This window comes from Planococcus citri, chromosome 3 (genome assembly GCF_950023065.1).
Source record: "Planococcus citri chromosome 3, ihPlaCitr1.1, whole genome shotgun sequence".
Lineage (NCBI taxonomy): Eukaryota > Metazoa > Arthropoda > Insecta > Hemiptera > Pseudococcidae > Planococcus > Planococcus citri.
The window spans coordinates 92,516-118,543 of NC_088679.1; the positions used below are offsets into that span (position 1 = coordinate 92,516).

General features: G+C 40.9%; 1 protein-coding gene across 1 annotated transcript; it reads right to left on the minus strand.

The window, feature by feature from the left end:
• On the minus strand, positions 1–26,028 carry LOC135839045 (Kv channel-interacting protein 1-like). Its single transcript, XM_065354895.1, has 7 exons — positions 25,350–26,028; positions 14,241–14,601; positions 12,534–12,658; positions 11,377–11,446; positions 11,042–11,112; positions 4,900–5,112; positions 1–3,894 (listed from the first exon to the last, which is right to left on the minus strand). The coding sequence occupies exons 2-7, from the start codon at positions 14,515–14,517 to the stop codon at positions 3,784–3,786; spliced, it is 867 nt and encodes a 288-aa protein (XP_065210967.1). The 5' UTR covers positions 14,518–14,601; positions 25,350–26,028; the 3' UTR covers positions 1–3,783.

Below are 26,028 nucleotides of genomic sequence, written 5' to 3' on the forward strand. Positions count from 1 at the left end.
AAAAGGAAAAACAAAACAATATATTTCAATATGTGGGTAAGAAATAAACAGGTAGTACATAAGTAATAACACGAATAAAAGAGCTACATTTACATGTTAACAGCATATAACTCACATTTTTTTTCTACATTTAATTCTAATAACAGCCAACTTTGCAAAGTTTACATGAGGAAAAAAATGAGGTGAAAAAGATATGTATACTTAGGTATAAATGAAAAAAACACTAAAATACATTGGTCAGAGATAATGTCTGGTAGAAAGAAGCAAACAATGAGAAAAGATGTTTATGGAGGATTCTCAGCCAGTAATCATCAAGCTACTGCGGACATCAACTATAGATTTTTCTTTTATGTACTCGTCATTTTTCATCTTCTTCAGTAGATAACAAAACAATTATTACCTAATTGGTCTCCACTCGAATGCCGCCCCCCCCCCACTGTTTATTCTCTGAAAACAACGGATTGTGATCCTACATTCCATAAGCAAAGCATCGCATTTACATGCTGCCAACTAGCAGTTCTTGTGAAATTTCCCAGAGTAGGACCACATTAAAATTGAGGCCACAGATGAAATCCATTTCAACGAGATTATGGAGAAAATGAGAGTGATATTCGTATACCTGTTGATCTACCTGTTTAGAAAAACATGAAGATGAAAATTTTGTACGTTGGTGTACCTACACTAACTTCAAAAACTCGTATGAAATACATGACATAGGTGTACCTACATATAAAATTGAATTTTGGAAAATGTGCAATTACACACTAGACACAGGCAGTATAGTGCTAAGGTAGGTAGCTAAATGATCCTCATTCTTCACTCCTTCTCTACCAATAATTACACTAAAAACAAGCCATCAGCTATTCGCTGATTACAAGAGAGTTTTTGCTGTTTTCAAATTTATTTAAATGGATTTAATCGGAAATTCACAAAACAAAATACGAACTATAGACATCAATACGGTTCAAACTTTAAAATTTTTACACTTCCAATTTTTGTCGATTCATCAACATTTTCTTCTTTGTCCTCAAGTAACTCGTCCTCATCCACCGTTCCAGCCATTATAACATCGTAAATTTTTCGCTTATATGTATACGTTTTCTTTTTGTTGCTAGCATTGCACTGTTCTCGTAAGAATTTAAACATAGCTCCAGTATTTCCATTTTCTATATCCATTTTTTTTTATTATGTCTAAGAAAGTGTTGCGCAGCTTCGTTTTTAAAGTAAAATCGGTTATCTGGTTGTAATGAGACTTCAACAATTCAAACAGTGGATCGTCGTCACCTGAAAGTGGTTCTTTATGAACCACTGACAATAATTGAGTCATTATTGGCGACTTTTGGGTCTCTTCGACGTCATTTTGGAAAGTGGTTTCCAAAAATTCGAAGAACCCGGCATCAGAATTTTTTGCATATTGCTTAGCATTTTAATAATTAAAATGCTACGACGACGACGACGACGTTGACGACTATGAAAAAGTGATTACAATAGAGTTTTTTCGCGCTTCGCGCAAAAACTCTAATGAGTATGTAGTTTTACCAGTAGAAAAAAAATTAAATAATGTCTAGATCTTCGAATCGCTTGTTTACCTACATAGCATGTTTAGATTGCAGAGTTGCAAGTATGTAAGTAATTTTTATACTAGCTAAACTACACACATAGTGTAGCTTAGGTAGGTACTACTGAAATATTTTTTTAACAACGAAAGCGGTAAAGAAATAATTGCAACGGAAAAAGTGTTTGGCTGAGTTTGATAAAACCAATATCTACCCGAGTCAAAGTTAGACATAACAATTCTTGGTAATGTAATGTAAAGATACACACATTGACAATATAAATAAGTAAATAAAGAAAAAAATAACAATCATGACACAATTAGTAGATAAGAAGTAATCAATTAGGCAAGTATGTCTTCGAAAGAGAAAGAAAGAAATGATACATTCAAATTAGGTAAAAATGTTGTAGTAAGTAGTAGGTAAGTACCAAAGCTCAAACCAATAAGAGTGTCAACTGTCAAGTACCTATTTATAATACTCTCGATAAGTTTTGGAAAAAATATAATTATCTCACGTCACTCCTACGCCTACCAGAAACATGTATACTGTACTCAACTGTACCTATTAGCATTTTTTGCAACAAACTCGTATCAACAGACTTCTTGATTCTACATTTCATAAATTACTCATTCATCGCACTCTGAATATCGTGTTTAGCAATGAGGTTACCACATACAGGGTGCCCAAAAATATCGAGTAGCTCGAAGAAAGTTTTACATTAAAAATATAGGTTGGCAACGTGAAATAGATGCCATCGGTCATTGGTAGAATGTTATCTCTCCAGTCCATCAACCAATCATATGCTATCATTATTACTCGTATCATTCACTGTGACCACTGACCAACCAAAGTATTTTAAAAGAAAACTTTTTTAGGGGTACCTACTCGATATTTCTGGGCATAGGTAATGATGAAACAGATAGGCAAGTAAAATCATAAAACAATGGAGGAGGTGAGAAATTGAAAAACAAATAAAAACACATTTACATAGAATAAAAGAAATAAAGTAGGAAAGGGATGAAAGAATGAATAAAATGTAAGTAAATGATAAACAAATAGATTGAAAAATAAATAGGTAAGCACGGACATTTCAGTAATTTCATACATTGATAGGTAAGTAATAGGTAAATAGATAGATAGGTAGGTAGACAAATATATGAAAAATAATAAATAGATAGATAGATAGATGATAGGTAGGTAGGTAAATAGATAGATAGACTCATAATTGATGTACTTGTGGCACCATTTTATATACTTTACACACGTTCAGGCACCAAAATTTACGTTGTGGCACCACCAAATGGTGCCACAACGTATTTTATTTAAAATCGTGTGGAATGTCATCAGGGCACTGCCAGGGGTCGTTAGGCAAATTTTCGTAATGGTGCCACAACGACATTTAAAAGTCCCTTTTAATATACTGGTAAAATTATATAGTCAACAGACGTTGTGGCACCATTTTCAGGTCTCATTGGTTTTCGATGTATTTTTTTGTAAAAATTCGTTGTAAAATGTTTCGATTAGATGGCGCTGTTGCTTATACCCGTAATCATCACTCTATACTCATATAATATAGAGGCACCAGTTGGTTTTTATTAATGAATAAACCGTTGCCAGAAAAACGCTCGCGTAAATGACTAAGTTTTCTTCACTTGCTACCTGGTGCCACAACGACGTTCAACTAAATGGTGCCATAACGTTACAAAAGTAGATATTGATATATATCATAGAGTAGAGATGCATATAAATATATTAGTAGGTACCTGGATAGAACTTGGTGTAAGGTACATTGTACAAGTAAATAAGCGAATGAAGGAAAAAATAAATTAACAAAACAAACGAACAAATTATTTAACAAGTCGATGAATCGGATAAAATCTGGTAACAATGAAAAAGCACGCTATCCCTCCAGGAACTACTTCAGGTGAAAATGGAGTACCAAATCAGAGAATCTCCGCAAGTACGCAATGATGATAACTCTCACACAGACCCTGCAAGTAGGTATACAAAGACAAACAAAACAAGTTTCACATACATATACGCTGCTCCGCGTAGGAAGAGTGCATTGTGGTCATGTACCACATGTTGGTAAAGATGTTAAACGTAGGTAGTGTTTCTGGTGGCAGGAAGGTAGGTACATTGGCATTTACAGCACAGGCAGTAGGGACCAGGCACCCATCCTCCATTCATCAACAGCTTGGTGTTGATAACAGTGATGAAAAAGCCCTCATAACACAGTGTCTAGAGTTTCTAGAGATCTAATGATTTGTTCATCTCGCAAACACCAATCAACCAATTCTTCAATAGTCACCACGCCATCGTTGTTCAGATCAATCAACTGAAAGCATACGTAAAAGTTTATTTCGACTTGTAAGACCTACTTATACCTACACTTCAGCCAAGTGTACAGGGGTACCCATAAGTCATCTAGCTGGCACCCTCAAAAACGGCGCATGCGTCAGTTCTCCTGTTCTCCTTTCGCTTTACTCTATACTACCTAGCAACACAACCAGCTGGGCATAAGTTAGCATGTCAGCAGACTTACAGACAGCAGTTTGCCACGTTTTTTGGCACTTGTTGCGTTTTTTTTTTTCACATTAACAAAGGTGTAGAGAATCGAATTTAATGTCGTTAGTTTTTTTCTGGAAAGCTTAGTTTTCGAGTTTTTCTCAAAAAACTGAAATTTTATGAAATGTGCAAATTCCATTTTACCGAAGTGTTCCATTTTTACCCGAGGACCACGTGATGCTCGCTCGTATCGTTAAATCCATCCGAATTTTGAAAAACGTTGTTGAAAGTGTATCGAGATCAACGGTGATCATTTCAAGCACTTGATCTACGAATTTTCGCGTTACAATCGAATAAAAGTTGAATTTTATAAACTCGCTTTTTCAAATTTTGAAATTTTTGAAAATTTGCCAGGTGACTTATGGGCAATTGGGCACCTCTGTATTTAGGTGGTATGTGCATGTGCTATAGTTACAAATGTACTTATTGTCCCTTAAATTTACCTAGTTGCACTAGTACATCATCAATCGATGTACATATATGTAGGTATAGACCAGCTGCTCATACCCATACATACGTAGGTATGTATATTATACGCCTGCTACATATATTGACCCGTCCATAAGTAAATTTTTATAACACTGACACGGCATACCTAGTATTACTTGAAAAGTTGGCACCAAGACCAAGCACCTTAGTGGCGCCCCATAGTGTGACCCAAGTGCACAATCTGAGAATTTGTAAACAATTTCCAAACTCCGAACTCTTATTCTGCGAGGAAAAGATTTTCCCACATTTCTGGCTTCGTCATTACATATTCCAAATGACAACTTACGTGAAATAATTTATCGACATGTTCCGTGGCCGAATGCTCATCTACTAGTGGTTGGGTGTGCCTGCCCAACATTTCATATATGGAATTCGCAACATCCACCATTTCTTTTTTAGTTATATGGCCATCTTTGTTGATGTCATAAAGGCCAAAGATCCACTGCAATTTTTCTTGAACACTCCCTCGTGATACCTTGGATAAGATTCCGAGAAAATCCTGCAACATACGCGCACTCTCAAAATGTGATAGAATAAGGTACCTAGTTACTTATATCTGTCTTCGTATGTATAGCAGACTCCGGATTATCTGTTATCTGAACGAAAAAATGTATTTCAACGAGGAGACCAAAAAAATCAGATCGCGTAGATACATTTATCATTATTAGAATAATGCTGAATTTTTGATCAAATCGACCTTATCATACTTGAGACTTTTTAATAAGGTTCCGATTATTTTTAGATAAAAGTTATCAACTTTTAGTCATTTTCAGCAATTTAATTTTCAATACCTATTCGACACATTTTTAAGGCCTCTCCTTTCAATTTTATAATATACCTACGTATTTTACCTTTTTTGGAAAGGCTATAGGTGGATAAGTATGGCGAATTTGCCCCCGAGAGCTTCAGGGTTGATATTTGCATGGAAGGTGGGTACCCTTGAGCACCCTCCGTCACGAAAGTTTCAGACCCCCAGACCCCCCAGCTTTTGAGAAACCCCCCTTTTATGAAATTACAATAGAAATTTTTTCCTCAGCCCCATATCAACCGATTTTTTCAATTTTTTGGTATGTTGTAAACATCTATAAGAGGTATCCCCACAAAAATTTTCACCCCCCCTCCCCCCATATTTACCCCCCAAAATGACGTTTTTTAGCTTTGTTTGCCCGTTTTAGCAATGATCATGATTCTGCACAAAAATGGGAATAGCATTTTTAAATTGTGTTTTCGACCCCCAAAAAACAAATATTTTTTTCAAAAAAAATTTTTTGGTGGGTCGTGGTCAAAAATTGAAAAAAAGTCGTAGCAGTCTGCCGCTACGTAAGAGCCAAATTTTTGTGCCAGAAACATTGAGGGCTCTTGAACTACTCGCAACCTCGCTTCGCTCCTGTGCTTCGCCTGTATTTGGGGGGACCTTGTCCCCCCTGCACCCCCCTTGGGCTTCGCCCAATTACCTCCTACTAATGTCTTTTTTTCGTGTTCTGCGCTTCGCTTGAACTACTCGCACCCTCGCTTCGCTCCTGTGCTTCGCTTGCATTTGGGGGGGACGTTGTACCCCCTGCACCCCCCATGGGCTTCGCCCAAATCACTCCTTCCGCGATTTCTTTCTTGTGTTAGCGGGGGGGACTTTGTCCCCCCTGCACCCCCCTTGGGCTTCGCCGAATTACCTCCTGCTGCTGTCTTTTTTTCGTGTTCTGCGCTTCGCTTGAAGGCACCTTGAACTACTCGCACCCTCGCTTCGCTCCTGTGCTTCGCCTGCGTTTGGGGGGACGTTGTCCCCCCTACCCCCCATGGGCTTCGCCCAAATCACTCCTTCCGCAATTTCTTTCTTATGTTAGCGGGAGGACTCTGTCCCCCCTGCACCCCCCCTTGGGCTTCGCCCAATTACCTCCTACTAATGTCTTTTTTTCGTGTTCTGCGCTTCGCTTGAACTACTCGCACCCTCGCTTCGCTCCTGTGCTTCGCTTGCATTTGGGGGGACGTTGTCCCCCCTGCACCCCCCATGGGCTTCGCCCAAATCACTCCTTCCGCGATTTCTTTCTTGTGTTAGCGGGGGGGACTTTGTCCCCCTGCACCCCCCTTGGGCTTCGCCTAATTACCTCCTGCTGCTGTCTTTTTTTCGTGTTCTGCGCTTCGCTTGAAGGCACCTTGAATTACTCGCACCCTCGCTTCGCTCCTGTGCTTCGCCTGCGTTTGGGGGGACGTTGTCCCCCCTACCCCCATGGGCTTCGCCCAAATCACTCCTTCCGCAATTTCTTTCTTATGTTAGCGGGAGGACTCTGTCCCCCCTGCACCCCCCTTGGGCTTCGCCCAACTCTGTCCTTCCACTGTTTCTTTCCTATATTCGCGGGGGGACTCCGTCCCCCCTGCACCCCCCTCGGGCTTCGCCCAACTCTCTCTTCTTCCTATCTTCCTCCTTCAAAAAATGTGGTAACAAACCTGTCTTGACCCTGAAACAGGTCAAATGGGGGTGGAAGGTTGAAACTGGCAAAAAGAACTTCGGGTACATCCTCCAACTGTACTGTGAAAATTTGAGCCATCTAGGTCAATTTGGAGGGGCTATAGGCTTTCCTAAATGTCAAAAAAACACATTTGACCCTAGAAAGAGGTCAAATGGGGTTGGAAGGTTGAAACCTGCAAAAGGCACTTCCGATACATCCTCCCAATGTACTGTGAAAATTTGGACCCTCTAGGTCAATTTGGAGGGGCTGTAGGCTTGGCTAAAGGTCAAAATTTTCAAAAAACACGTAAAATCGATGAAAAAATCCACTTTTTTGACCCTGGAGAGGAGTCAAATTGGGTTGGAAGGTTCAAACCAGCAAAAGGCACTTCAGGTACACCCTCCCAATGTACTGTGAAAATTTGGACCCTCTAGGTCAATTTGGAGGGGCTGTAGGTCTGGCTAAACGTCAAAAAACACGCAAAAGTCCACTTTTTTGACCCTGGAGAGGGGTCAAATGGGGTTGGAAGGTTGAATCCTGCAAAAAGCATTCAAGGGGCACCCTCTTATTGTATGCTGAGAATTTGGACCCCCTAGCTCAATTTTAGGGGTGAGGGGGTCAAAAATAGGGGTAAAATGTGGTTTTTCCCAACTAAAATGGAGTGGGGATGACCTAGGAAGCTGAAATTTGGATATGTTGATTACAATGGAGGTAGTGACCTATGGTATGATTTTGGACCCTTTTCGTTCATTTGGGGCCTTTTTATGCCCCTCCAAAAAAATGACCTTTCTGTAATTTTCAACTTTGACCCTTGAAACTTCGGGGGTCAATTCTAGGTCTTAAATGAACCCCATTTCCCAAGTTTGACCTTATTTGATCAATTAGAACAGGTTCCAGGTCATAAAATGTAAAAATTCAAGTTTCGGTGAAACTTATATCTATATAAATATATATCTATATATATATATATAAAAACTGACACACCGGGAATCGTCTAGTTTGAGCTCAAAACGTCGAGAACTATCAAAATTTTTGACCCCCGACCTTTTTATCCAAAGTTGGGCCTACCGCAATAGCCATCATTTTTTACAAAAATTTGGCTAAAAACTAACAGAGGGGGTAAAAATGAATTCTGGTGTACATTATTGTTTTTGATGAACGAGGTGTCGTTTCCTTATGAATCGAACCCCCCGAACACGAATATGACGTCCAATTTAATGCTACCCTCAACCACACCCCTGCAGCGCCTCTGCCCCCACCTCAATTTTTACTATTATACTAAAAATTGAGCTATATAATAATATTGGTGTCGTTCTCATATGAATCAAACACCTCGAACACGAATATGAAGTCAAATTTTATGCTATCCTCATCCACACCCCTGAGGTGCCTCTGCCCCCAACTAAATTTTTACTGTATTAAAGGTTGAGCTATTTTCATAATGTTGGTGTCATTTTCATGTTACTCGAATACCCCGAACACGAATATGAAGTCAAATTTTATGCTACCCTCAACCACACCCTCCAGTGCCTCTGCCCCCACCTCAATTTTTACTATTATATTAAAAATTGAGCTATATAATAATATTGGTGTCGTTTTCATATAAATCAAACACCCCTAACATGAATATGAAGTCCAATTTAGGTCTACTCGCATCTATCCTCTTTCAGGCTACAGCCAGCTCCTCGAGAATGTTAAAGTTTGACCCTTGCGATGTCGTTGAGTTTTCAACCTTCGCGAAACATACTTTTAATAGTAATTGATTTGATTTGAAGTAATTATTGGTCGAGGATTAATCGGAGTTAGCTAAAAAATTTATTGTTTAGGTGGGGGCAGAGGCACTGTAGGAGTGTGAATGAGGGTAGCGTAAAATTGGATGTCATATTCGTGTTCGGGGTATTCGAGTCACATGAACATTATGAAAATAGCTCAACCTTTAATACAGTAAAAATTGAGGAGGGGGCAGAAGCACCGGAGGGGTGTGGATGAGAATAGCATAAAATTTGACTTCATATTCGTGTTCGGGGTTTTGATTCATAAGAGAACGACACCAATATTATTATATAGCTCAATTTTTAGTATAATAGTAAAAATTGAGATGGGGGCAGAGGCGCTGGAGGGGTGTAGTTGAGGGTAGCATTAAATTGGACGTCATATTCGTGTTCGGGGGGTTCGATTCATATGGAAACGACACCTCGTTTATCAAAAACAATAATTTACACCAGAATTCATTTTTACCCCCTCTGTTAGTTTTTTCAATTTTTGACCACGACCCACCAAAAAATTTTTTTTGAAAAATTTGTTTTTTGGGGGTCGAAAACACATTTAAAAATGCTATTCCCATTTTTGTGCAGAATCATGATCATTGCTAAAACGGGCAAACAAAGCTAAAAAAACGTCATTTTGGGGGGTAAATATGGGGGGAGGGGGGTGAAAATTTTTGTGGGGATACCTCTTATAGATGTTTACAACATACCAAAAAATTGAAAAAATCGGTTGATATGGGGCTGAGGAAAAAATTTCTATTGTAATTTCATAAAAGGGGGGTTTCTCAAAAACTGGGAGGTCTGGGGGTCTGAAACTTTCGTGACGGAAGGTGCTCAAGGGTACCCACCTTCCATGCAAATATCAACCCTGAAGCTCTCGGGGGCAAATTCGCCATACTTATCCACCTATAGCCTTTTCACCAATTTTATCTAATCTAATTTTAATATAGCTTCTTCGCCACATTTCAACGCTCTTTGAACCTTTTTTCAAGTCGCAACTTTTACACTTTGAATTTTTGTAAAAAAAAAATGAGAAAGATAGTAAATACCCACTTTCCACCGCAATTGATTCGAGATAATTGGGTCTCTCGGCTTAGGTACCTACCTATTTCAATTGTCAACTCCAAATAGCAAGTGGAGTTTACATGTTGGGTCAAGCTGGTTTCAAGACTACGTACCTACGAGTAGTACCTGCATAAGCGGTACATTCGGTGCACAGTGAATCACACCTTCGCAACATCTCGTTGCGGAGAACCAACAGATAATCGAGAGAAGCGAATAAAAATCAAAATGACAGATAAATTGCGATTAGGCGATACAAACGCCTTCTGCGTTTTTTTCATTTTTGTCCTCCAATTTTTGAAAATTTTGAAGCAATCCGCAGTTAAGAATCATTTTGTAGAAGCCGCAAATCACGACTTAGGGCCAAATGTATCGATGCTTCCAACTCTCGCGTAAGTACATAATAAGTAATACTCAGCGCGCGAGTCGCGATGAAAAATAAAAATAAAAATCACATTTCAGCGCTACCCATCACTGGGTTACAACGATGCGTAGGTACCGCCAGGTAGGTAATTTGAATTCGTAGTCAATTCTCAATTCCGACGTAAGTACATAATAAGTATCGAGTATTACTTATCAAAGAGAAAGATGCTGCGCAGCATTACAAAATTTCATATTCTCGATGCTGTAAAATTCAGTTTGTCAAATTTCCAATATTTTTTTGATCAGTGACACCAGCTCTGATAATAGATACCTACATATAATAGCTCGAAACACATTTTGAAAATTTTTTGTTGAATGATAAAGAACTTGTTAGCCGAAATCTTGTACTAGCACATTTTCACTCGTGTAAATAATACTCGGTACCTACTGGGATCGACTACGAATAGAAATTTAGTGAGTACTGGCGAGCAGCGAGTTGAAGTTGACTTATTGTTACAAATATTATACGTAGGGTAATTATGATTTTTTTTTCAATGGAAGAGGTAAGGGAGGTAGTATGTGTAATTGTGTATTGTATGTCCTGCGCAAGTTAAACGAGAGAGCGTTGGATTGGGATTTGGCACAATTCTAACGCAAGTATGCAATCTCACGCGTTGCAACAGAGCCAATTAGGCACTGGAAAGTGAGAATTTGAAATGAAATAAAAATTAGTCTACAAAGTACCTAGGTAGGTATAACTAGATGTTTGGTTTAATTTCAAAGTACGTAATCTCACCTCGAAACTAATTTTACCAGAAGGATTTCGTTTCATAGTGCCAAACACATAATGAGCATACTGAGTGGCATCTGAAACAAACAACAATAGCGATCAATTTCACATGTACGAGTAGAAGTAGGGTGAGTAAGGTAGCTGCAACCTAGACACCTATTATCTACGTATTACTATTGATCGAGATCAGCATCAGCCCTGGAAAGACGATTGAAATAGTTAAGAGACCAAAATGTACCTACCAAAGTAGATACGGATTACTTAGGTACCTACATATTTTTTGCGTTTCTCTGCCTCAAAAAATAACAAACGCATCCGACCGACGCGAATGCGACACTTACCTCCTTGAGGGAAAAATTGCGAAAATATATGTTTGAACGAATCTTCATCCACTAAACCAGAAGGGCATTCCTATCGGGACAAAAAACGAATTAACAAAAATTTTATAAATAGGTACCTACTCGACACTCGGTAGATACTAAACTGTCAACGAAGGTAAGTAAGTAAAAAGCACTATTTACTTATAGGTATGTACGTATAGTACATGTACATATCTACAGGAATTTCTCAGACGTTATCTATGGCTAAATCATAAATAGAAGAGTTGACGCGGGATTTGCAGCGAGAATACCTAGTCGAGATACGGAGGCCATCAAATTATCGATGATTTGTAGAACGCCTTCGAGGTAGCAGTTTGAGCGAGCCAAAAGGAAAAAAAAAACGAATAAAAATTGAAATTTATCGTCGACGTATCATTTTTTAAGAACGAAAGCGCAAAATTTATTATCGCAACGGTAAATCGCGTATTGATTCGAGATGGTCACATCCCCAATCATACGTAGATAGGTAGGCGCCAGACGGTACCCCGAACACAGCTTTTTGTTTTAAGAATACGAGTTAACAACTTGAAATACGAGTAGATGCGTGTGATTGGCGGAGTGTCATCATCTCAGTCATGCATCGATCACGCGCCACGCCATCATTACTGTATTCACTACGAGCTACGAGCTACGACCAACCGAAACATTTACCTATAACACTAAATGTCTCGGGTGGTATAGGTACGTAGATATGTACTTGATATCGCTGCGTGCCCTGTACACATAGCTAGGTAGGTGTTCGCCGTTCGGTGAAAGGAATACCTAGATGTTATTCCTGGTACGGGAACACGCGTAAGTATATTTTTGCGATTGAAATAATCGCGAGAAGAGAGAGATAAATGTGGTTTATGTAGATGTAGATGGAGATGGAGATGGAGTACATCTGTGCTGGTGACTGGTGAGGCACGAACGTTAATAGATTTGCATAAACAGTCCGCCGTAAATACAAAAGGATTCGGTAATGAGATATGTACCTACCTACGATGCACCTACGTGTATGACGGTATGTACTACCTACGCCATCGCGCTCACTTTTTTTCTTCTTTTTTTCTCGTCATAGCGCGAATGTGTATGCTTCGAAATAGTGAGCCAGGTGTGGCTGGGTAGTGGGTACCAACCTGTTTGAATCCGCGATAAATTAGTCGAATTTCTTTCTTGTTGAATCTTGTAACTTTGGTCAACTTGGTGAGTTCTTCCGGACGATATCTAACAACGTGTACATTTGATTCATCTACATCTTCTTCTGTAAACCGAAAACAAATGAAACGAATACGATATTATAACATCCTGTTACAAAATACGAGTATGTACGTATGTACATGTAATACGAGTAAAACAACGTTGCGCGGTCGTCCGCGCATTTAAAAAAATTATACCTACAGGATTTTTGCCGGCTCATTTGTTCAGCGCCAATAGGACTAAGTACGATTACTTAGCTACTTAATAATACCTATTATTGGATTTGATTATTAGGTACCTATACAATACATATACCTACATAGTAGGTACATAATAAGGATACCTTTCTGCTTTCTCAGCGCTGACAGCTAATAAGTGTTTTGTTAGCCGCGAATATCACGCATGCCGTTTCATCGCTTATAGGCATACGTAAATAGATGCGTACGTACTACGTAGGTAATTAACTAATTACATAAAATTACGCGTAGCCAACATGTACAATGTACATACGAGTAGTATTGCATACCAACGAGTACCATACATAGTAGGTTCGTATCTACGATGTCGAATTGCGGACAATGCACCTGATAAATACTGCCGCATCACGCGTAAGCGAGCTCATTACGAATAGAATCACTGTACCATACATAGGTACATATCGGATAAGTGCAACGCGATATGAGCTACCTATGTAGTATCTCTTCTCTTCTCTTCTCTTATCGTCCAACCCTCAATCGCGATTAAAAATGCCGGCAAATTTGAAAATTTCGAAAATAATGGGTCAAACAATTTGATCTAGATTTAAGAGCTCGTAGGTCTAGTCCAGGTACCCACATCATATCTTAATTCGATCTAGCTGTTAAATTTTGAAAATTCCACGTTTACGCGATAAAATCCGACGACGCGACGCGACGGACAGACCTGATGGGTTAGGGTGAGAGTGAGGGTGAGGGTGATTGGAAGCAGCGCATAATCGCGTACCGCGTACGTGTACGTGGGTAGGTACACACGATTTGGTGGCGATGACGATGGCGATGGCGATGGCGATGGCGCTCTCCGGTGGAAAATTCGAAAACCACAACAGGTACGATAACATTGAAAGGGAAATTTTGTACCAATTCTTTATTTGAGATATGGTATAGCGAGGCACTTTGAAAATTGAAATAAATAGACGTATGTACATTGTACATCAGTATCGTATTTGTACGCTATACGCTGTACGCTGTATGCTGTTCAATGTCGGCGTCAATTTTTTACCTCCCACTTTTCACCGTTCTACGTACCTACCCACACCACCACCACCACCACTACTATCACTACTCAAAATGCGTGTCGTCAGCGCCGATTTGCTTCCAACCGACATTCTGACAGGTGCATATCGGTGTACGAGTTAGACTAAATGGTCATTCACGAGCTGATAACGCACTCGTTGAACTTATTCAATTTTCCTCGGTGGGCTCGCACGAGTACCTATACATTTTGTAGGTAGCCACTAGGCGAGTACCATAAGGAAGTGGGAGAGAAGCTGGAGCTGGAGCTGGAAGTAAATATGCTCAATGCCCAATGCCCAACGCCCATTGCGTGTGATAATCGACGCTCGAGTAGGTGATAGGTAAATACAAGGCGTATTATCGATAGGTACGTACCGACTACGGGTTTGAATCTGTTTTTGATGTAGTTGAAAAATCTCAGCGTCAAAGGTTCACGATGTCTGTTGCGACAGCCGCGTCGTTTGTTGGACAAGCTGAAATTGCTGGCGGATTGCAATTGTAATTGCGAGCCACCGTGACCGTGACCGTGACCGTGACCGTGACCATGTTGATGCGGATTTTGCTGATGCTGTGCATTTTGAGACTGTTGTTGCCGATTAGGATGACGTCGATCTGCACGTCCGTATGTATGATGACCCACAACACTGTACATACTCCTCGTCGTCGTCGTCGTCTTCGTATCGCGTACTATTTATAAGTGCCATTCGCCCGCGCCCGCGTCCGCGTCCGCGCCACGCTGAAACAAGCGCAAATTTCGCGTGCTAGGTAATGGCAAATAAAATTCCGATTCTAATCAATTAAGTAATCTACGTACGGTCGTACGTATATTTGTACCTGCTGGGCTAATGATGAACAGCGCTGAGCGCACTGCATGCCGCGGCCGCGCCGCGCCGTGGCGTGGCGTAGACCGTACGAGTATCGAGTAGGTAGCGATAATACTCGTAGGTAGATATATGTGTACCTACCTACGTATTATTGATAAGACGCGATTGGTTGTTGGAATTTGGATCGCGATTAGTGTGGGTAGGTTATAGGTACCTACTCGTACGCGTATTTGAACGTGATAAATTTTTCATTTTCGCAAGACGCTTTGTTCGGGGTGCTCGAATGCTCAAGCGACAAGCATTGGTCTACTTTGGCTCTCCGTTCGTCGTGCACACAGACACGCGTACTCGTACTTTAAGATAGTTTATCTGCCTAGGTGTACCTATAGCATACCTATACAAATGTCGCGGAAAGGCCGAGACATGTGTCAAAACACCGCGACCCAGTAACAAATACTGGCACGTACATACCTACCTACCTATTTTAGCCAACGCAAGATACGAGGCGCAGTATGAAGCGGCGCGGCGCGGCGGCCAGACCCAACGGAATAAAGAACGCGCATAAAAAATTCACTCCAACTTCTTTCGAGCGCGTGCATTTTTTATTGGCTGAATTATTTAGAAAATCTCGTTACTCGTTTAACAACAAAGCGTAAATTATAAATCGCAGAATACGAGATGCGAAGGCACCGCATAGTAGGTACTTACCTACTAGGTATACGAGTACCTACGTAGGTAGTAGGTACATAATATTATAGACGACTGCGACAGACGTAGGTACTAGGTACTAGGTACTCGATACTCGTATAGTATAGCCTACAGTACATACCTACATACCTACGACTACGAGTTGGTTCACGTTCAGTAATCTTGCCAAGAAACAGGCGCTGTTTTTGGCAATTTTCACAAAAAGTGAACATTTTTTGATAATTTTGCATTAAAATAGGAATTTATAAAATTTTGGCCTACAACAGAGGTTTTCTGTTCATTTTTACAAAAAATATTACGACTTTTTTGATAACGTCAGAAAAAAATCGCATGTATTTTTCAACAATTACGAGGGTACATTTCCCCCTACCCACCCATTTTGAGAGGGGCGGTAAAAAGCACCTAGAAGGATAGTGCTAGGTTAGTGCTGGTTAGTGCATGCATCCCCGACGTTAGTGCATGCCCCCTTCACCCCCATTTTTTAAAAAATATGTGGGGGGTACAGGGAAACGTGGTACCCACCCATTCACGGAAGGGGGTTAAAAACCACCTAGAAGGTTAGTGCTAGGTTAGTGCTGGATAGTGCACGCATCCTCGACGTTAGTGCACGCCCCCTTCACCCCCATTTTTTAAAAAACATGTGGGGGGGTACAGGGAAACGTGGTACCCACCCATTCACGGAAGGGGGTTAAAAACCACCTAGAAGGTTAGTGCTAGGTTAGTGCTGGATAGTGCACGCATTCCCGACGTTAGTGCACGCCCCCTTCACCCCCATTTTTTAAAAAATATGTGGGGGGGGGTACGGAGAAATGATTTACGAAAAAAGGGGAAGAACGTCGTTGAAATGGTTAAAACCCACATAGTTCGACTCAGTTTCGTTAGTGCTGGTTAGTGCACACACCTACACAATCACTCCTCCCCCCCTCCTCTAACTTCCCCTCACCCTCACTATTACACGAAATGTTGGCATCTGGAAAAATGTGTGCTGTGTAAATATCGATGCTTCATTATCTGTAAAACCACATACTTACGAGTAGGTATACCATAAGTTTCAATCAGTACAGATTCAATTTTGACTTCTTTATTACAGATACCCTATAAGAGGGCTAAAATTATTTTTTCGGCAAAAAGTTCAACTGGGATATTCTGAAACATCACTCAAAAAAAACTTTTCACCTTTCAAGCCGAATCACATTCTCGTACGTACCTACCTACTCGACAACTCATTTTTTGAAATAAGTTCAAAACTAGATTTTTTACCAGAGACTAAGAGAGAGGAAACATTTAAAAAAAAAAAAAGTTCAATTTGGAAAGTTCATGCATCATTCAACCACTAAAAACAGTAGAAAATTAATCAACTTCTTGAAAATCCCACTTCGAGCCAATGGGCAGTGGGCGCGCACCCTTCCCCCTCCCGCCCGCCCTTATGGGGCGAATAAATTGACAATATGCGTATTGCGTATCGTTTTCATATGAATTGAACCCGCTAAACACGAATATGAAATTGGATTTGTAGTTGCATCCCCCTAAGGAGTTTCTTCGAATGTAGCTTTTATAGAAGGGTTAAAAATGACTTCATATTCGTGTTCAGTGGGATTCTTCGCAAATATTTTGCATTAATGATGCCAAATACACTAAATGAAAGAATCATTGGGTGGGTCCCCTGAAATGGCTCCCCCACTCGTGACATGAAACTGAATGAAACCCACATAGATTGATTGTCCACGTTAGCGCAGGTTAGTGAAGCTGCGTATTTCTGACGTTAGTGCAGCCACCCTCTCACTTTTTTGAAAAAAAAAATGTGTGGTGAATCATGAGGAATGATTTACGAAATACGTGTAAAAAAATTATTGAAGCATCCAATTAGTTCGATTCATTTTTATTAGTGTTGGTTATAGAGCTTAGCGCACGCAATTACACAATTATTCCTCCTTCCTCTGATCCTCTCCTTCTCCCAATCATCAACTAGTTTATTTGCAGCCCAGTTACTATGTACATGAAAAATTTACCTCACAAAAAATTTTCAACTTTTTTCTTAAAGGGGGAGTCCGAAGAAACATTCCTTGCCCTTGTACTGAAAAAAAAGTGGCCCTACCTAAATGGCGGCCATTTTGATTGACATGGCAGCCGAAATCGCAGATTTTGCGTTCCAAAACGTAGGACTTTCACGAAAATTTAAACCAAGACAAAGGTAGATCGAAAGAGCAGGCAAAAATTTATCAGCTGTCAAAATTTCAAAAGCTAAAGTGCCTTTTTCGATTTTTGGTGAATTTTTGAAAATCTAATTTAAGATCATTTGTTAAACAATGCACTTGAAATTAATTACGTAGTATTGCAACATTGCAACTTGCAACATGTAAGCTAAGAAGCAGTGTTGCCAACTTAAAAACATGTTCTACGAATTACAAAACTGGTTGATTTCAGAACGAGTGCACTACTTCTAACCAGTTCACTTAACATACTGTAGGAGCGCTAAGTGCATCTACTTTTTTACCGAGCTTCCACTATCCAGTATTGAAAAAAGCGTTTTTTTCTTCTTTTTTTTTAAAAAAAACGTTTTTTTGTGTTAAAACAAATTTTCTGTTTTAAACCCAATTTTCAAGTGTAAAATTTCGCCTGTTTTAAACGAGTTTTAAATGTATTTTAAAGGTTTTTGAAACAAAAAATTTTGGCTAATCAATATATATGATAGTTTTCGATTCAGTTTTTAAATTTTTTTTTAGACTTTTTTGGTAATTTGTACTTCCGTTTTATTTTGTTGTTCTTGTCTTATCAAAAAATGTAAATAAAATTTGAAAAATTTTAGTTTGACAGATTTCTTGATAATTCTACAATCAAACATGCCAAAATGATTTTTAAAAAAATAGGTCTGAAAAAAAAACATGTTTTAAATAATAAAAACGGTTTTAATATAGATAAAAATCATGTTTTAAACACCGATGTTTTTTTTCTCGGCGCTTGAAATAGCTGTTTTAGACAAAATTTGTTTTAAACGATTGAGTTTTAAACAACCAACACTGTCCCAACCTTGGTTCTACCTATAATTAGAGATTATGAATTTCCAGACAGTTAAATGTATTATGGAATCCTGCAAAAAATTTTCAGAAAGTTTCTGAAAATTTCTATTTCTTTAAATTATGAGGTACGCCATATTTACTTACCCATTTAAAAAAAAAAGTCAGTTTGAAAATGTAATTTATCAACAACCTACAACTAATACTTTCTTTTTTTGAAATTTTCCTTTATTTTAAACAATTTTATGTGTACCTACCTACCTACCTACCAATTTACCTACCTACCCATTTTGCAGAAATTAAACGTTTCTTTATTTTTTTTTACAATTTTCTCGTCAATTACAACTCAGTGGAGTCGTTTGCAAATATTTCGCATTAACGATGGCAAAATTTTGAAGGATAGGTATCATTCTCAAAACCGAGGGAATATTTTGGAACGAAACGGTGCCAAAGCTTCTGATTTTAAAAATTCGAGAAAATTTGCCAAAAATTAAGGAATTTTTTCAATTTTTCAAAGTTGGCAATAATCACCAAAGCATTGGACACACGTGCGTTCCAAAATATTTCTTCAGTCTTCTGAATGATATCTTTCAGTATATCCACAAATAATATGAAGTCATTTTTAACCCTTCTATAAAAGCTACATTCGAAGAAACTCCTTAGGGGGATGCAACTACAAATCCAATTTCATATTCGTGTTTAGCGGGTTCAATTCATATGAAAACGATACGCAATACGCATATTGTCAATTTATTCGCCCCATAAGGGCGGGCGGGAGGGGGAAGGGTGCGCGCCCACTGCCCATTGGCTCGAAGTGGGATTTTCAAGAAGTTGATTAATTTTCTACTGTTTTTAGTGGTTGAATGATGCATGAACTTTCCAAATTGAACTTTTTTTTTTTTTAAATGTTTCCTCTCTCTTAGTCTCTGGTAAAAAATCTAGTTTTGAACTTATTTCAAAAAATGAGTTGTCGAGTAGGTAGGTACGTACGAGAATGTGATTCGGCTTGAAAGGTGAAAAGTTTTTTTTGAGTGATGTTTCAGAATATCCCAGTTGAACTTTTTGCCGAAAAAATAATTTTAGCCCTCTTATAGGGTATCTGTAATAAAGAAGTCAAAATTGAATCTGTACTGATTGAAACTTATGGTATACCTACTCGTAAGTATGTGGTTTTACAGATAATGAAGCATCGATATTTACACAGCACACATTTTTCCAGATGCCAACATTTCGTGTAATAGTGAGGGTGAGGGGAAGTTAGAGGAGGGGGGGGAGGAGTGATTGTGTAGGTGTGTGCACTAACCAGCACTAACGAAACTGAGTCGAACTATGTGGGTTTTAACCATTTCAACGACGTTCTTCCCCTTTTTTCGTAAATCATTTCTCCGTACCCCCCCCCACATATTTTTTAAAAAATGGGGGTGAAGGGGGCGTGCACTAACGTCGGGAATGCGTGCACTATCCAGCACTAACCTAGCACTAACCTTCTAGGTGGTTTTTAACCCCCTTCCGTGAATGGGTGGGTACCACGTTTCCCTGTACCCCCCCACATGTTTTTTAAAAAATGGGGGTGAAGGGGGCGTGCACTAACGTCGAGGATGCGTGCACTAACCAGCACTAACCTAGCACTATCCTTCTAGGTGCTTTTTACCGCCCCTCTCAAAATGGGTGGGTAGGGGGAAATGTACCCCAATTACGACTAAGAACAGTGCTTTTGTTGAAAATTTCAACAAAAGTTAGGATTTTTTATATGTAAATTTACTTCATCTCATGATTTTGCTACAAAGATGCGGTGTGTTTGCGCGCTTAGCTCAGTCGATGAGCGTTTTGACAACCTTTTGAACACGTTTTCTAGGGTAAAATTTGACGCTCAACATTTTGTGTTCTATACATTTTTCGCATATTTCGCATAATTTGACAAAAAAAAACCGCGAAAAACGCATATTTTTCAGGGTTTTTTGCAAATATGAGCTTTTTGCAGACAAAATTTCAATTTTATGGATTGGTAGGAAGAAAGTAGGTACTTGTAAAAAGACACATTTTGGCGAAAACAGTTTTAGTGCCCAACCCTTCAATTCGGAGCTGTGGCGGTTCAAAGTTTTCTTTTGTCAATTTTACCCCCACCACTGCGATAAAAATTTTTGAAAAAAATCACGTTGAAAGGCCCACCGTTCCCCTACACTTTCCGTGTGGTACCAAAATTTTCTCCCCACTACTCGTGGATACAGAATTTTTCTCGCAAAAAACGCGTTTTTTGGCTATACTGACCAAGGGGGGGGGGTTGGGGGGGGGGCGGAAATTCCGCTCGAAAATTTTTATCGGAGGTACCCAACAATAATCCATCATGATTTTCCAAATCTGGGAACAGGGCCATTTCACCTATCTTAACCGGGAATACCCTTTAAAGAATAGGTACCTAGTAATATTACGAGTAGGTAATGTAATTAATAAGCGTTCCGCTGGGGTTTTAATTTCAAGTGTACGGTACGTACTCGTACTACAGGTGGGTAGTCGGGTATTCGTATTTACGCGTACAAGATACTCGTATTTGCGGCGAACCGGTTATGCAAATCTATTGACGTACGCGTGTTTGTAGGCGTTGCGATTTTTTAAACGTTGCCGAACCCCTAACGGTACGTCGCGTCCGTCATAGGACTACGTCGAGTATGTACTCGTAGATGATTCGCGTTTGTACATACAGGCTATTCTCGTATTACCGGTGATGAACCGGAAGCGATGGCGATGGCGATGGCGATTGCGTAATCCTCCTCCCTTGCCACCCCGGCACCCCCCCGCCACTCTGGCACTAAAAAGCGATTTATTCGCCACGTTGCTGTTCGCAAATACTTACGTAAAAAGTACCCAACTACTTTTACAGCGCGGCCGCGGGCCGTGGTGTCGGCATTCGGCAACCGCACATTCCCGAAACAGAATATACTCGTAGCGTGGAAATCGCATTCATTTTTTTAACGTCGATTTTCACTACCATTGCCATTTGCCACCATCGCGTCGCCCCATCTCAACAATCAACAGATACGAGAAGATACCAAATCTACAACTACATGATTATGAGACCGGTCTCGCGCGTACCAATTTTTACATAAAGTAAGTAACTACATAAGCATAGATACGAATACGAGTACGACGACGAGTACATACGCTGCACTGTACACTGTACACTTACAGTATACACGTAGGTAATAATATGTACTTACTGTAAAAGTAGAGACGCACTTGGTACGCCATCGCCACCGCCATCGCCATTACGTCATAGGCTACGATTTTATGCGCAGCATAATCCAACGTAAGAAAAACGTTGTCGTTTGCGAGAAAATTTCAAAAAATAACGACTCGACGTGCTTGCGCGAGTCAGTGAATAACTAGGTAGGTAGGTAGATAGGTTGGCGGGTGGATGAATGGACGGACGCGGTACCGCGTTATTATAATTGGGAGCACGTTTGTTTCACAAGCACTGCAGCGGCGGCGGCGGCACAGTGAAGATAGAGAGAATTTTGTTTCGAGTAAGCGCTAAGTAAATTCGAGAAAAGAATACGTAATAAGTTTTTAGTGTTTTGGGCATTCGTGCGCTTCGAGTCGTCATCGACGGGCGACGGGCGACGGCCGACGGCCGATGAACGTTTAATTCATTTTCTACGACTTATTCCGTCGCAACTCCACTCCAATAGGTACCTATATCTATACATACATACATATATGTACATTCGCAAAGCGTAGTGTTTCAGTTTTCACGAGTAAGATGCGCACTTGGGGTCGCCGTCGCGTCGTAAGCTCGTAGCACAGACAAGAACCGAAAGCGACACGCTGACGCTGACGCTGACGCTGACGAGTATAGGTACATATTTTTTATCAATGCGAATGCGGGTATTTTCATTTTGACCATTTTGCGACCTACACCTGTGTCGTGTTCACTGTTCCTCTACCTATGAACTAACTAGCGTATTTCACTCCTTCTCGTACTCGTATTTAGGCGGCTTTATACGCCTCGATATTATTGGGCGGCAGCGCGGCGGCGGGGGCAGTAGCACACTGTATAGGTAGAGGTAGAGGTACAGGTACAGGTACGGAACCTAATAATAGGTATGTACATAGTTCAGTGTATGTCGCATGTATGTACGTAGGCTACCTATCTTATTTATTGTAGCCGGGAGCCGGTAGATACCTGTACGGCTATACAACTACCACTATACCACTATTCGTATTTCGGGCAATTTCCGTTACCGGTCGCAGGTCGCTTTTTCGTTTTTCGTTTACTCGTAGTCTCGTACTCGTACATTGTCGACTGGTGGTACATACGAGTAATCGTATTTGTAGCGAATAGCGAATAGCGAAACCCAAAGCGAATACCGCTCGTAATTCATCTTTCTACCTCCGTCCATCCGTCCGTCCATCCGTCCGTCCGTCCGTTCGTTCGTTCGTTCGTTCGTCCTCGTTTTTTGCGCGTTTTTATTCACCCACCCACCACCACCTGCGGTTATGTACAGTTTTTTTTGAACGGCGTACACCGCCACCGCCACCGTGACCATTTAACATTTACAACGCAGACAAAAATGTGTGCAGCCAAAGCCAATGGTGGTGGTGGTGGTGGTGGCAGTACTGACACAGCATACACCGCCCGTACACGTGCAGATATTATATGTAGTGTAAAGTTATGTACTACCGGTTAACATTGGCATTAGGTAGGTAGAGGTACCTACTCGTAAGTAAGACTCGTATAGTTACAACACGAGTGAAAAGTCAACTGTGCTGTATAGTATACGATAAACGCGGTAGACGGTAGACGGTAGACAGTAGAGGTAGCTATATTTTATCCAGTACGGTACGGTACGGTACAGCACAGCAGAACACAACACAAAAATGATGCTGCAGCTGCACTACTGCCGTAACCCTAAGCGGCTAACTGGCTAAGCGTAAGCGTAAGCATCGAGCAAACGGAAACGGCAAAGTAACCTAACCGCGAGTCGAGTAAGTATATCATTTTTCGCTAGAAGCTTTCGGCTTCGGCTTTTTATTAATACCGGCATATACGTATCTATACTGGTACATATTTCGCTAACGCTAAACAACTCGCTGACCGCGTACCGCACCGCACCACACCGCATCGTACCGCATTTTGCGGATTGCGCTCCGAGTCGCAACGTAAAATTTATCGCCGCGCATTATACCCTATTTTTCGGTCGATTGCTGTTTTTAATTTTTCTACGCTCGACGCTCGACGCCCGTCTTTCGCAAACAAATCTTCCATAATTTACTCGCACAAGACCACGACTACTACACGACTAATGCGTCGCGCATACGGCATTTTACCATATAGTCGTAGTCGTAGTCGTAGTCGCAACCGCAACATTTTCATTCTACTTAAGTACTTACGTTAGTTACATTGTATGTATTTCGTATTCTTTATTCTTACGCGACGCGACGTTAGCTCTTCTTACTTACACATTCACATACCTACCCGTAGTTGGTCCTACTCACCCACCTAACTTACTCGTACTCACTACTTACGAATTACGATCGTTACGAATGCGATACGAATATGGTTATACGAGTACCTATTTACCTATACAATTTAAGACGGCTATACATCTGAAAGGTACATACAAAAATACGAGTAGCTATACATACTCGTATGTTGGGCAGGGGCAGACATGCATAGGCGACGCGCAATGTACCTACGAGTAGCTATAGGAGTATACGAGCTACCGACATTCACGACGCGGCGCGGCGCGGCGCGGCGCGGCGGATAACCTGATAACTGATAAGCAGCTACGCGTATAGGTAGGCCTATGTATGTACGAGTACCTGAAAGTACCTACCTCTACATACTGTACGTCATCACACTCGTAATGCGGGTAACTGTAACTGGGTATTAAGCCTCGGCCTTTGCCCTTTTCTTCATTACATGACGTATCGTACACACGCGCGCCCTGCCATGCCACCATCCAAGGACAGAAGTGATTTTCGAATCAGCGCGGCGCGGCGCTGCAGCTGGCAAGATCTCTCTTTTCGCTGGACCGCGCCGTCCTAACTAAAAGAGCGAAATAATGCGGATGCGGATACGGATACGGATGTGACGGCCGTTTCACACATACAGATACCTACGCGCGAACCGCCAAAACATAGACAAACAATAAACATTCGCGTTCGCAATCGCCGCCGCCGCCGCCGACGCCGCGCCGTCATCTCATACAGTCGATCACAGTCACGTTTGACAAAGAATTGCGCTTCGCCATCGCCATTCTACATTCACCTTACTTACTTACTTACTTACTTACTTAGGTACTTACTTGTACTACTGTGGACTGTGGATTTGGACAGAAATGGGCGAGCAAGTGGAAGGCAATTTAGTAAAAAATTAATTTCGGAGTAAGTACCTTTTACCTTGGCTGAACCGGAACGCTGAACAGGATGAGCCGCTCAACGTTTCTTAGCGGTAGGGGTAGAGGTACCCAGTCTGCCACTCGAAATAAACTTGCTCGCTAGTCGCTAGTCGCTAGTTGTTGTCAACGTTTCCCGCCCCGCGCCTCGCGCCCCGCCATCACCCTCAAGTAAGTACCTACTACCTAGTATCTACGATAAACAAGCGCATACATACTCGTATATAGGTAATACCTATTTACAGCGCCGCCGTACAGAAAACAGAAATAAGATACGGGTAGGTATAATTATGTACATACAGGGTGCCCAGAAATATCGAGTACCCCTAAAAAAGTTTTCTACTAAAATACGAGTACTTTGGTTGGTCACAGTGAATGATACGAGTACGCGTAATAATGATAGCGCGTAATTGGTTGTTGGACTGGAACCAAATGCATCTATTTCAGGTTGCCAACCTACGCGTATATTTTTAATGAAAAACTTTCTTCGGGGTACTCGATATTTCTGGCCACCCTGTACAAATAGGTAGGTACTGTACTTACTGGTGCAATGTCATCGGCACTTGGTCTCGTGTGTACCTAAGTAGGTATCTGTTGTAAAACAAAAACTCGGCACAATATTACGCACACACTTGCACTGATACGGTATGTACTTGCACGAGCACGAGCACGAGCACGAGTTGGAGTAGGTGCTTGGGTACGCGTAGGCAAGTACAAATACGAATACGAGTACGAGTACTCGTAGTTAGGCCGTTGCGAGAAATTTGAAATTTCGGTAGTGGTTAGGGTTAGCGCGCGCACAGTTTACGACAATATCTTCTTACGTTCCGTACCGTCACGTTGGCGTTCTTACTACGTATAAGTGCGAGTTAGCAGTTAGTCTGCAGTGTTTACCACGTGCGTTAATACGCAAAACTGAAACGCAACACGACCCAACACAACGCAACGCAACACAACGCAGGATGGAGTAAAAGGCGCGGCGGCACGCGGCACGCGGCAGGCGGTGCGAGTTTCAGGCAAGACCCGCAGTCTCTCATCTCAAAGGCGCAAAGGCCAAAGCTGTACCACACACACACACACACACACACACACACAACATCCACCCAATCACCCTGCAGTTTGCGAGACGTTGAGGAGACGACGCCTGACTAGTGGCTGTATAGCGTATATATGTACTAGCGACTAGCGTCAAGCGTGTTGAGTAGCCGAGTACTCGTACTTT

Coding starts and splice junctions, on each gene's coding strand:
- LOC135839045 (XM_065354895.1), bottom strand. CDS start 14,517: ATGTACAGTGTTGTGGGTCATCATACATACGGACGTGCAGATCGACGT. Junction 12,659..14,240: donor CAGATTCAAACCCGTAGTCG/GTACGTACCTAT, acceptor TTCGGTTTACAG/AAGAAGATGTAGATGAATCA. Junction 3,895..4,899: donor ATGTCGATAAATTATTTCAC/GTAAGTTGTCAT, acceptor GTATGCTTTCAG/TTGATTGATCTGAACAACGA.